This window comes from Marmota marmota, unplaced genomic scaffold, assembly GCF_001458135.2.
Source record: "Marmota marmota marmota unplaced genomic scaffold, marMar, whole genome shotgun sequence".
NCBI classification, from domain to species: Eukaryota; Metazoa; Chordata; class Mammalia; order Rodentia; family Sciuridae; genus Marmota; species Marmota marmota.
Window position 1 is genome coordinate 264701 of NW_025999914.1, and position 13832 is coordinate 278532.

Genomic DNA, 13832 nt, shown 5'->3' on the forward strand with positions numbered 1-13832 from the left:
TCAGACCACGGAGCTGCTCACTGGGGGACTTTTTTGGCTCCACCCACGTGACCCAGCCAATCGGCCTCAAGAGCAGGAGGATTGTGGGAGGTGGAGAGGCTTGTGGTTGGGAGAGAGGCTTGTGGGAAGCCGGTGGTGGCAGTTGGGCTCTGAGGGTTTTTCCTGAGGAGCTGTTTTGTTTGGCGTGTGTGGTTCTAAAAATAAAGTTCGTTTCTTTTGACAAGTGGTCCCTGAATTGTGCCCAGCCAGACTGCGGCAGCCCTTAATTACTAAGTTTTTAAATCATGGATTCTGGGTGCCTTGTAACACCCCAATTCTATCTGTTAAAAGAAGTAATGGGGATTATCCTTTTTTCAAGACTTAAGAATAATTAATAAGGCAGTCATTCCCATTGACCCAATGCCTCCTAATCCCTATATAATCTTAAGGTGGACTCCTCCAGACACAAACTGGTGCATGATTTAAGACATGCAAAGTCTACATTCCTGTACATCCTGACTCTCAATATCTGTTTGCAATTGAATGGAGAGAGCCAGAAGGGAAGGCCCAATAAGTAACTTGGACAGTCCCCACTTGTTTGGGCAAGCATTAATGAAGGATTTAAGGGAACTCAATTTACAAGATCAAAGAGAGTTACAATATGTAGATGATGCTCTAAAATGCTTCCCATTCTATAGGGCTGAAAAAGATCATGTAGAAGAAATTTTTTCTATCTGATCAAGGATACTGACTATGTGGGGGGAAAAAAAGAAAGAGAGAAGGAAAAAAAGACCTAATTAATCCAGCCAAAAATAACCTATTTCTGAATTAATTTAACAAGGGGAACATTCCTAGTCAATAATTAATACCATAAAAATACATTGCATTAATATATATTGTGCACCAAAAATAAGTTAAAGTTGAAAATCTATAATTTTAATCTAAAATTTCTAATAAATATTGTAATATATCTGAGAGATGAATCATCCCTATACTCTATAACTTCAGTGAAGCTAGAACTTTAGTCAGAGATACACTTTATAAGCATTCTCATAAAATAGGTTGTTTTAGAAATAGTAATATATACTCAAAATGTAAAATAATTTAAATAAAATTATGTAAGTAAAATGAAAATTATGTCTCCTTACTTAAAATTCTTTGCAAATTATTCTCAGTAAAGAGAGATAATGATATTCTAGGCATTTAGTTAAATTTCTAGGGATTAGTTATTGAATCTCACAACTATTAGGGCTGGGCACAGATTTTTTCCAAATTAGTTTCATTTCTGTATTCTCCTTTATTTCTACTCTCAGAATTGTGACTTGCAGCTGCTCTCAAAAGGAGAAAGAGACCATTATATCCTATTCACTGTCTCTGGTCAAGTTGTATAACATACATCTTCTAACAGAATAGGAAAGGATTCTAACTTCTCTTGGAATAAGCTCAGACCATTATCCTACAGGATGGTAAGAGACAAAGGATCCATCACCTGCACTGACCCAGCTGATAATTAGCCAAATTCTAGAAGCTGGGCCCTGAGATGACTGAGATAAATGAAAGACACATGTGTGAGCTGAACCAATATTACAAAACAAATAACATCACCACACTACTAACAGAAATACTATCAGGACTGCAATTGCCCCAGAATGTGTACTTCAAATTGATGACCACAGAAAAGAGGAAAGACAAGTACATCTCCTGCACAGCTGGCTGATTCAGACCTTTAAAGGAAGATGAGGAGTTTCCTCAAGCTGTATTAGGATGTGAATGACTATAAGAAACATTTATATAAGAATTATTCTCTATTGGACAGATGAGAATACTGAAGGTCATAGTGTTTACACAGCTATTCAGTAGGGGAAGAATGCCTTAAAATGAAGACATTTGATTCTAGGACCCTTCTCATCACCACCACATCCTGATGTGCCATTCCTTCATACCTAAATAGCATTCACCCAGATCTTTAGTTTGGAACATGACAATCAGTTGACTGGGGATGGCAGGAAGCTGCGAAATTCAGGTCAGTAAGTACTGATGCTGGTTTGGGATTCTAGAATGACTGATGGTGGGACACAAAGTCAAGATGAAGGAAGAGTGGAATAGGATGGATTAGAACATGTGGGAGAGGCCAGAGCATGCAGAAGGCCTTAGGTTTGGGTCTATCACACCAAAAGAAAGAAGAAAAGAAAGTCAGACACCCCAAAAGACAGAAAAGCAGAGTCTTGGTTTTTAAACATCTTTGTTTTCATTTATTAGAACTATTTGCTACACATATTCCCTGAATGTGTGTAGTAACCAAGTCTTAATTTTAATTCATTGTTATCTCTAGTAACTGTCAGAAAGTTGCACAAATATTATGTTTTCAATAAACATGTGTTAGGGAATTTATTGAAAGTATGGTTTCTTTATTGATTCTTGAACCATAAATGCCAGCATTATAATGTATAAACCATAACCAAAATGCACTAGTATTTAATCTACAAAACAATTTTGGGAATTGAAATAACTCTTGCTAAAATTTCTCATTACCAAAATATTCCTTTTTAGCTAGATCCTCCTCAATTTTTATTATACTTTTATTTGTATTAGTTTAGACCTGGAAACCTGTTTGTCATTCAGAACCACCAACAAAGACAGAACTGATACTTCTGGGTACCTTTCATTCAAAGATTCCCTGGAAGAACAATTTTTGGTTATTACAAATGAAGTTGGTATGTAGCTCTGGTACACATGTAGCAGATGAAGGCATGTGGTAGACATTGTGGCTACCCCCACAAAATCTATGATATAAACTCTCTGTGATTCTATACCCAAAGCATTTTAGCCTTAGTCTTCTTAACAAAGACCCATACAAGTTTGTTCAAAAGGCATTGGGAATTTACTGAAGCTCAAACCCACAATCAGTGGAGAAATGAGAATTATGAATAGATTGCTTACATTTAGCCATTGGGCCAGTCTAGTTTAGACATGTATTTATGTTCTCTGAACACTCTTTTAAAATTGTACGATGTGCTCATACACTCTTTCATAGGAAGAAGAGAGTTGAGGAACATATTATGAAGATGCCACATCTGGTAAATTTCTCCAGCCCCTCCTGCTCGTCAGGTGGGATTTTCCCATTTTTAAGCTCATTTGAACCTTCCAACCAATCTTCTTCAGAAGGAAATCTCATGAGGATCTTTTCACATACATTTTAGTGGAATTCCATATGATGTCTCATGCCCAGATATTGCTTGGGAGATGCTGAGATTTTGCAGATTTTCTCTATGATTTTTGCACCCCATTTCTATAGCCCATGCTCACTCCTCTCCAACAAGTCTTCTATTTTTATCCATACTCATTATTCTTTCAGAAATCTAAGAATACTGGGATACCCTCTTACTTTGCCACCTTTCTTATGAATCATCATGTCTCTTTTCTTGGAGAATGAACTCCTATTCAAGGATTGTAGCCCTGGGGAAACCCCAGATAATTATGACTGAGTTGTATAGACTTCTAAATAATAGTTTTCCTATTGGTCAATTGGAGTCACCTGCTTCAAAACCCAGGAGTGCTCTTGGTCCATCATTGGTTCAACTGTGCTTTGGGACTGCCCCTTCCTGGAGGACCAGTTCTTACTACATCCTGAGTAGGGCAGCTCCAAAGTGATCATTGCAACTTTCATCCATGCTATTCCTCTGAACAGAAACATCAGTTTCTAACTTGCTCCAAGTGAAACCAAGTGGCTTTGGAAAGGCTTAAAGATATCTGCCTCTCATTCCAAAAGTTTTAAGACTATAAGCAAAAAAGTCTCTACAAAAAAAAATATATAAAGAGTCTCTACAAAAAAGTTCAATGTAATTAAACTTCCTATTTTCCTGTTGCCCTATTTTACTTGGCCACTAGCCTGGAAGAAATCAGCACTACAGGTGTTGAACACCCCTCCCCCTTACTAGTTTTTCACAAACATGTATCCAGTATAGTAGTTTGTAGAAATGTGTAAACAAGGCCTCTGGCCTTGAGCTGGAGCCTCACAGAGATGTCTACATTTTTAAGATAAGAGAAGTTACCAATTGGGCTCTGTGGTAACAGAAGTTCTCCCCTTCTCAGGTGTTGTCCTTGAAGCACTAACTTGCCCAGAGCAGTGAAAGAAAAAGCTGCTTTTGGTTTTGGGGATGTGGCTCAAGTGGTAGCATGCTCACCTGGCATGCCTGAGGCCCGGAGTTCGATCCTCAGCACCACATACAAACAAAGATGTTGTGTCCACTGAAAACTAAAATAAATCTCTCTCTCTAAAAATAAATAAATAAATAAGAAAAAGCTGCTTTTATGTAAACTTCTGCAGATGGTGAACTTCTGAGTCCCTCCCTTTACATGCTGGGTATAAAGTTCTGGGCAGATGAGAATACTCGGGGTTCAAGGGATTAATTAATTACAGCAAAAGCTGTGCCCTCTGAACCTGGCTGCAGCCAAATAAAACTGTTTCCTGCTATCTTCAGTGCCTTGTCTATCTGCCCTACAACATTATAAAACTTATTTGGAAGTTATTGTTTTCTGTACTTTAAAAATGTTCCACCCACGTCTATTTGATCATTTGTATTTGTCCTTCAAAATCACAGATGATCTGATTTTCCTCTAAAAGAAGTTAACATCCTTTTACAGGATGACTTATCAGGCAGAGAATATGGGTGTGTATGAGGTGGGTAGGGGTGGATACTGATGATATTCCCCACACAGAAAAACGTTTTGGAGATTGTGAAGAATAAATAGGGTTCCTAAAACAATTAATTTTTTAAAAAATTATTTATTTATTTATTTATTTATTTATTTATTTTAATTAGTTATATATTTCAGAAGAATTATTTTGATTCATTGTACACAGTTGCACAGTTGCAGCAGTTGCAACTTTTCATTTCTCTTATTGTATATGATGTAGCATCGCACCATATGTGTGGCCATACATGTACCTAGGGTAATAATGTCCATTACATTCCACCATCTTTCCTGCTCCCATACCCCCTCAAACATTTTCTTTTCTTGTTTATACTAATAGCAAATTTTTGTAACAATTTATATTTTGCAGAAATACATATTAAATGCAGTTTTCTATAACTTTATCCCAAATGATAATCACTGTGGGGCTGGGATGTAGTTCAGGGGCAGAGCACTTGCCTAGCATGTGTGAAGCCCTGAGTTCTATCCCCAGCACTATAAAAAGAAAAAGGAAAGGTAATCACTGAAAATATCTAACATTATTGTTACAAAAAATGATCATAACATAGTTTGTAACTTTTTTTTGTCCATATACCTTTGGCATCTTAAGTTTTTAAAAGTGAGTGCTATTTTAATGGACATAGAAATTTAAATTCACAAATGTTGAGTATTAGGTTTCCCAATTTAAATAAACAACATTTCTTTGTCCATGATTTGTACAGTAAGCATTTCTATATGGATGATTCCAAGAAGATCGAGGGGTATGGGCATATTAATTTCATTAGCTATTCTAAAAATGTACAAAACAATTATATCTCCACATGCTCTGAAACTGAATATTGCCCATTATTTTGTCTTTAGCAATCTGAAAAAAAAATAATATTTCTTGTTTTAAATTCTTTGTTAGGGAACCTTTTTCTATTCATTATTGTCCTTATTATTTGTGTTTTATAAGTGTCTGCTTGAGTCTTTTGTCAGTTTTTCTATTGGTCTTTTCATGTTTGTATTTTATTATAAGAGGTCTTTGTATGTTAGGAAAATCAGCCCCATGTCTTTTATGTGTCTGGTATATTTTTATTTTTAACTTCTATTTTGACTTTTTTCATTCAAAATTTTAAAACTTTTTTTCAAAATCACTTTCATTTACATTTTTCTTTAGGATACTTTGTTCTTATTCTTTTCAAAGGCCATCCCCACTCTATAGATAATATAGCTTTCCAACCTGTCTGCCTGTTTCTGCCCTTGCTCAAACCCCTTCACATCCAAGTCTGGTTTTTGGTTTTTGTTTTATGTTTTAGGTACCAACGAATACACCCAGGGGCACGTAACCACTGAGCCACATCCCCAGCCCTTTTTTATATTTTATTTTGAGACAGAGCCTTGCTAAATTGCTGAGGCTAGCTTTGAACTTGTGATCCTCCTTCTCAGCCTCCCATGCAACTGGGAAAACAGGCATGCTTCACTGCACCCAGCACAAGTCTGCTTTTAATACAGCAACCAGAATATTATTTAGTACCTAAGTTTGATCATGTTATCTCTCTGCTCAGAAGCCCCAAATGCTTCCCATCCTGAAGTAAAATATATATATATATCTCCTTTCACTCTCCCATGGTCTTTCGCTCCTCCCAACACCCTTTTACTCATGTTCTCCAGACACGTAAGTCACCTTTCTCTTCCTAAAATTCTTCAAATACACTCCAGGCTTTTGAGTTTGCTAACTTTCTCTATGAAACATCTTTATAAATGATGGCCTGTTCTCTCAGCTCCTTCAATCTTTGCTAAATGAAGTCATCTGTGAGTATCTTGTTTAGATTACATTACTTCAATCTCACCCTAAAATTCCCTAGTTCCTTTATTTTCTTCTTAGAACTAACATCCACCATCTAATACACCATTTTTCTTGTTTCTTTCCTACCTCTCATCTCACATACACACTCAACTATTGTCATGGTATTCACACAAAGATAAACTACCTCATGGATTGCCATGGCAATGAAAAAAAATTAATTCATACAAGAATGGGAATTTACAATCCATGTATGTATAGTATATCCAAATATTCTCTACTGTTGTATATTTTTTTAAAAAAGAACAAATTTTAAAAAAGAAAAATAAGTTATGTAGTCATTTAAACCATGAGTGAGCCAATCTCCTTTGAGTTTTGCTCCTCATCCTTTTACTAACATAAGCAAGTTCTAGCAAGGAGAACCTCTATTATTTTAATCAGTATAATATGTTAATATTTTCTAACTAATGACTTCCTCCCTGGGACATTGTTCTAACTTCCTGGAATGTTTGTTTGCAGAACTCAGAAAACTATTTGCTATGTGCAGCACATATTCTCTCTCTCTATTCATAACTTTTTTAACCTAATGTAAACTTCTCCCCATGTGCTACTTCCCACAAAATGTTTGCACAAGATAGAGTCACTCTGGCAATTTGCCTCATTGTGACTCCAACAGGCTACAAATTCAATGAAAACAAGGGCAATGTTTTGCTCAAAAGTATAGTTCCAGTTTCTGGAATAGTGCCTGGCATAGATTTGTGGAAAGAAGGGGGGAAAGGAGGACAAAATGAAGACAGTATTTTTCACTCATCAGTTAGGCAAAGATCAAAATATAACATTATGTTGACAAGTATAGGTGAAAAACAACATCACCAGTGGGTTCTGTGATTGCTGACTTGGCACTTACCAAAGTATATCCCTACTCTATGATCTAGTAATTCTCTAAGTGTATAGACTATGAATATGTTTTTATGCACAGGAAATGGTGTATATTCACAATAATTTATTGTGGCAGCATTTGAAAAAGAAAAATCGGAAGCAATCTACATAACCACCAATGAAATAGCTATTAATAAATTATGGTACATAAACAATTGAATACTATAGAGTTTTAAAAATTTTTTTAAAGCAAGATTCAGGAGAACCTTCATGTTCAAGGTCAACTGTTAGGAGGAAAAATAAACAAGGTATAGATATGTTACAATTTGTGTAGCAGGTACATGGCGAGTGTAATATGTGTTTATGGAAAGATGTACAAGACTTGAGAAATATTTGTTGTCAAAACTATATGCCAAGGGACATTTATTCTTTTTAATAAATTTATGTAATTTTGCAATCTGTATTTGGGGTAAAAATGGGAGTTCATAACCCACTTGAATCTAATGTATGAAATATGTCAAGAGTTTTGTAATGTTTTGAACAACCAATAAAAAAAATAATAAATAAATAAATTTATGTGAATGCACTAGTTATTTACATTACTTAATAACTAAGCCGAAAAATTCTCTAGAGGGAGAAAAAGTTGGTTTGGAGTATTGTTTTGTTTTTAAGTACCAGACGTCGTGCCTGTGGCCCCGCAGGCCCATCAATAGAGGTACTGAAACAGGTCCTCCACAGGCTATAGCGGAGGAGAGAAGCTGTGAAGCTACCCCCAAGGCAAAGCTTCCTAGAGCGATCCAGAAATACCTGATGGTCGCCACGGGTCACTAACTAGTCTGAGTGTAGCCTTTGTTCAGGCGGTTTAGGGGTGTCAGCTGCTTCCCTTGTTCCTGTCCACATGCGAGGTGAGTATTTCCAGACCCCCAGGTGGAAAAGAGTAAGGAATAGCACAGCTGTAGTCAGCAGCATTCCCCTTCCCACAACTCCCTGTCGTGGGCGCTATGCACTGCCATTGTCCTACCCCCATCCCCAAAAGATCTACAATTGATGATTTAGGGCGACCCTCCAAGCGGTCCTGGGGTGGAATGTCACAGGTTGCAGGTTCCTCTCATGGAGACATCCATTAGACCCCATTCCTGGGTTGGCACATGACCTCCACAACCAATCCTGGGGACACAAGTAAACCCATGCATCTTAGATGTGGAATGGAAAAGCCTTTTAACAAAACTGTTAATACTTAGTGTTACTTCCATGATTACAAGCTGCCTTGCTAGGGCAAACCTTTGTCATTTACTCCATACATTAACTCAGTGAGCAGCATCATTTTACATACATGTAAAATGTACCTCTAGTTAAACTCTAGTCTATCTAGGTAACTAATTTTCTCTAAATTGCATGGTAGAGCACACATTCAAATCCTGTCCCTGCTTTTCTGTTTTGTTTTGTTTTTCTTATAGCCACTTATAAGACATTTTTTTTTTCTGACTCAGCTCTGGTGTGTTTATCATTGCAACAGTTTTTGTCATTTCTCTATGGTAACAATTTTTTATGCCTTGGGAGTGTCTTTGAAGCAAAATCCTAAGAGATTGTCCTTGAATCAATCCCAGATAAAGTATTAATGTCCTGGTAAAGCACAAAATGGCTTCAGCCCTGGAACCTAAAGAACAAAAAGGACTTATGATTAAAGCAGAGAACCATTATTGGGAACAGGACTCCATCTCAAGAAGTTTAGTCATTGTAGTAGAGAACTCTTCAGACAGCACTTCAGAAAGCTCTGCTATCAGGGTGCGCCTGGACTCTGTGAAGCTCTTACCCAGCTTTGGAGGCTCTGCCGCCAGTGGTTAAGGCCAGAATGTCACACCAAGGAGCAGATTTTAGACTTGTTGGTGCTAGAACAGTTCCTGAGCATTCTTCCTGTAGACCTGCAAGAATGGATGCAGGCACACCATCCAGAGACTAGAGAGGAGGCAGTAACTGTGCTGGAGGATTTGGAAAGAGAGCTTGATGAGCCCCAAAAGCAGGTGTGATGAGACAGTCATTAGACTGATCAGTGTATACAGACCAAGTCAAAACAAAAGTCATATGAAAGAAATACCTGAACATAATTCAAAATGTGTACCCTAGAAAAGAACAAGACTTAGTGAGGGACATAACTATGTCAATAGATAAAATATAACTGAGTAAAAAGAAAAGACAACACTAGACGGATTCTGTTTTAGTTTAGAAGGCTAGGATCAGTGAGAAGTTATAGGAAGGCAAATAGGCATCTGAAAGAAACAAGATTTTTCTAACATTTAAAACTACCTATAACTAAACTGGGAGAGACACTCCCTTTCCACAGAAGTATTGAAAAAGATTCAAGTAGATTTGTTAAGAACATTGTAGAACAGCACTGTTCAACAACTCTAATGTGAGCCAGATATATAATTTTAAATTTCCTAGTGGGAACAGAATTATTTAATAATAATTTTATTTAAAAATAAAAACAGGTAAAATTAAATGTTTTATTTAACCCAAAGTATGTAATCAATGTAAGACATGGTATTTTAGATTTTTTAGTATTGTTTTTGAAATTTGGTATGTATTTTATACTTAGTCTATCTCCATTTATACTCAACTTTACTCAAGCACATTTTGCTAGTGGCTACTATATTGAATAGCATGGTTATAGAAGAAATGCCCCCATTGCTATAGTTGGGCTAGGTGATTTTTTTAGACATCTTCCAAATCCCAAAATTATAATCCTGGACTTCTGTGTGATCAATGGGAGAAGACAGGATTTTTTTTCATTTTTCTTGGACCAATGATAAAAATTTGACCAGTTTTCTATGATCCTAGCCCTTACAGATGCTTTATAAGACCCTTTATTTGAAGTTTTTTCAGTTGTCACAAAATCTATCTATGATAAGCCTAATCATACTTCATTGTTCCCAGGTCCAGCTAATTCAGAAAGACAGGACATACTCTTGGACAGGTTGGCCCCCTTTGGAATGCCAAGTGAATTGCAGACTGTCCAGCTTCATCCCAAGAAGACCCAGCTGGAACTCGAACTTGGGAAGCTACATAGGAATGGTAAGGAGCCAGTTCTTTGTATATGAGAGAAGAGATGGTTTCTTAGGTTTGAGGTAACTTAGTCCATTTTCGATTGCTAGCAATACCATAGGCTAGATATGTAATCAACATAAGAAGTTTATTTTTGCTCTCAGTTCTGGTCAGGGTCTAGGGCTGCACCTAGTTGTTAGAGTCTGTAAACAAGTCAGGATGGCGCCTGGCAAATGTTAGAGTCTGTAAACAAGTCTGGGTGGTGTAGCGCCCCCTTGCCCGCAAGGAAGACGCAACACTCAGGAATCTTCTTTCAGCAGTTTATTCAGGCCCCTGACAGTTCTTCTCTTCAGTTCTCCTCTTCAGTTTTCCTCCTTCGGATGCCCCTCCCAGCCTTAATAAAGCATCTCAAGCCCCAATGCAAAGCAGCCACGTGGAGCTTTCTCATAGAGTGATGAAAAGTCATGTGCCAACTCTCCCAAACAAGGAGTTGTTTGTCACAGACCACAGCGGAGCCAGCGCCATCATGTAATGGTGACCATAATTTGCATAAACGGCAGAAACGGCTCACCACAGGGTGGCGCCTGGCATTTTGCCAGAGGGAATGGTTTGTGAAGTAATGCCAGCGAGCCATTAAGTGTGGAGATTCCTTATTGGTTGACTGCTGTATCTATTTTATGTTAATTAAGATAAGCTGTGTGGAATGTATAAATACCTCTGTGGTCCTACAATAAACGGCTTCCACTCCTGCTGTATCAATGTACACAAGTTGTTCGTCACCCCCCAGTTATTTTGCTGCAGCCGGACTGCAGCACCTAGTGAGTGCCTTCTTACTGGCAGAGTCCCAAGGTAACACAAGACATCACATGTCAATGGACAAGGAACATGTGTGTGTCATCTGGGTTCTCTCCCTCTGTTCATAAAGCTACTGGTATTCAATCATGAAGACTCCACTCTGATGAACTCATTTAATCCTAATCACCTTTCAAAGATTTTATCTCTAAACACTATGCATACCTCACAATGGGGATTAAACCCCAACATGAATTCCAAAGAGGACAAACCATAGCAGAGTGCAACTTCCTCATTTTTATCCTTTCCTTTTAAAGATTTCCCTTTTGTCTTCTACCTCACAGTGGGGAATTTTATCCTCTTTTTACCCTCGTCCCAAAACAGAATGAATTATTTCAGTTTTTCACTATATATATAAAAGCTGCTAGTTGACCCAATGGGTAGAATATAGGGTTTAAATACTCATTCAAGTTAATAATAGCTTACACTTCTATCTGTTGTTATCTAATGATTCTAATTCCAGATTCTCTTAAGTTTTCATTTGGGGACAAGAGAATTCATGGTTCTTCTTATTAATCAGCTAGAGCTGCCGTTTAAAAAAAAAAAAATACCATAGACCGGGTGGTTTAAATGACAGAAATTTATTGTCTCATAGTTTTGGAGGCTGTAAGTCCAAGATCAGCATTAATTTCTGATGATGCCTCTCTCTTTGACTTGCAGACTTCTCACTGTGTCTTCAGTTGGCCTTTTCTCTGTTGTACACCATTCCTGGTATCTCTTCTTTTTACGAGGACACCAGTCCTGTTGGGTTACAGTCCTGTCTTATGATTTCATTTAACCTTAATTACCTTATTAAAGGCCCTTTTCTCAAATGAAGTCACATTAAGGGTTGGGGCTTCAATGTATGAATTTTTGAGAGGACACAACTCAGTCTACAACATAACACCATGCTAAAAGATGTAAGGAAAAGAGAGCAAGGATTTATTAGTTCAATAGAGTTGTTTTAAATTAGCTTAGTGAGTTAAACGGGTTTAGTCACCATCCCAACTCACTAATTGCAAGCCAGTTGTCTAGTGTATCCACAGGCTACACTAAAAAACAAGTAAATTTTAAGTCCCAGTTACCCAAGACCTATCCTTTCCAGTGCCTCTTACCCTTTCTCTATAGATGGAGGAGGTCTGTTTTATGCTTTTAAATACAAAAGTAGGTAACATAGATGATAAGAATCTATTTTAAGAAGTAAGGATTTTTTTAAAGTTCCTGTATAACAGAAAAGGATTGGAAGTATGTAGGCAGTGGTTGTATCAAGTTTTTATTTTATTTTGATAAAATAAGAGATGACTTATTTTCTTTTTTCCTATCTTCCAAGTCTGTAATTGTGTCATAGAACTACAGTAGGGAGAAAAAATATAAGCATGAAGTGGATGGGGGAAGAACCACTCTCAAATATAGATAATGATGGACCAAAGTAGGAATAAGGCTGGAAAAGAAGCCAAAAATTCAAAAGATATTTATGAAGTATAATGAACAGATTTGATTAGATATGAGGGGATAGTTTTAATACTATCCAAGCTTGTAACTTGGTCCTGTGGGTCAAAAACAGTGCCAGTAGTTGAGAGGAAAATTAAGAGAGAGATGTCCATTTTGGGTGAAGAAAAGTTAAAGGTAGTGAATTCAATTTTTATGTGAACTGTGCCTGTTAAAAATTAGTGTACATAAAATCCAGTGAGCCATGCAGCTTAAAATATGGTTCTGAATTTAGCACAAAGGTATAGAAAGAGATTTGGCAGTCACTCCCCAGTAAATGGGTGTAGAGGAGAAAGAAGGTATAATGTAAAAACAGAAGAGAACTGCATACAAAATCCTAAGGCATGCCACTGTTTAAAGTTCAGGTGGAGGAAGGATTCTGTGAAAGAGAAAGAATAGAGGTAAAAGAAGCAGAAAAGAATGTTATTACTTGAAGCCATAGGAGGAGTTTCAGGCAGGAGGAGAGATCAGAAGGAGCTAATGCTACTAATAGGACACAAGATAAAGACCAATAAATATTCCTTAGAATTTGGCATTTAGACATTAATACCCTTAGCAAGAGTAGTTAGGGAAGAGGACAGAAGCTAAAAGGTACAGACTACCTTACAAAGCTTATCTATATTGAGTCTTTGCCTCTTTTCTCTGAAGAGTCATACAATTTTGGAGGAAACAGGATTTGTTCATAACAGAGTTCATTATAATGGTGTTACATGTCAACATATTAAATTCTACCATGTAGAACACTGTATTGCTCATCTATTCAACACTTCAAATTCTAGATGATCTTTCCTTCTTCTTTTCCATTAATACTTCTGGGCTGTTTTCATTCTGCTTTCTGTTAGCATAAATCCAGAAAAATACAAAATTGAAGAAGCCTGCACATATGCTGCTACCAAAGTCACCTTGAAAGGGAATACTATATAATTAAAATATGAGGCTTCATGAAATCTAGGTATTATGTGAAGCCTGAGAATTCTTAAGGAAGTCCATTTTGTCTATATTGAACATTACACGTGTGACTTTTTTCCAAGTTATACCACCAGTAACCTTCCACAATTTTTGAGTTCCGCACTTTCCACCAAAAAAAAAAAAAAAAAAAAAAAAAAAAAAAAAAAAAAAAAAAAAAAAAAAA

At 36.9% G+C, this 13832-nt stretch overlaps 1 protein-coding gene across 1 annotated transcript in view; it reads left to right on the plus strand.

Moving 5' to 3' along the window:
* The first annotated feature begins 8977 nt into the window (after positions 1-8977).
* Positions 8978-13832, plus strand: part of Zscan16 (zinc finger and SCAN domain containing 16) — a 10433-nt gene continuing 5578 nt past the window's right edge. Inside the window, 3 exon segments of the mRNA XM_015507174.1 lie at positions 8978-9059; positions 9062-9373; positions 10274-10411. Of these exon segments, the coding sequence (XP_015362660.1) occupies positions 8978-9059; positions 9062-9373; positions 10274-10411 (532 nt within the window).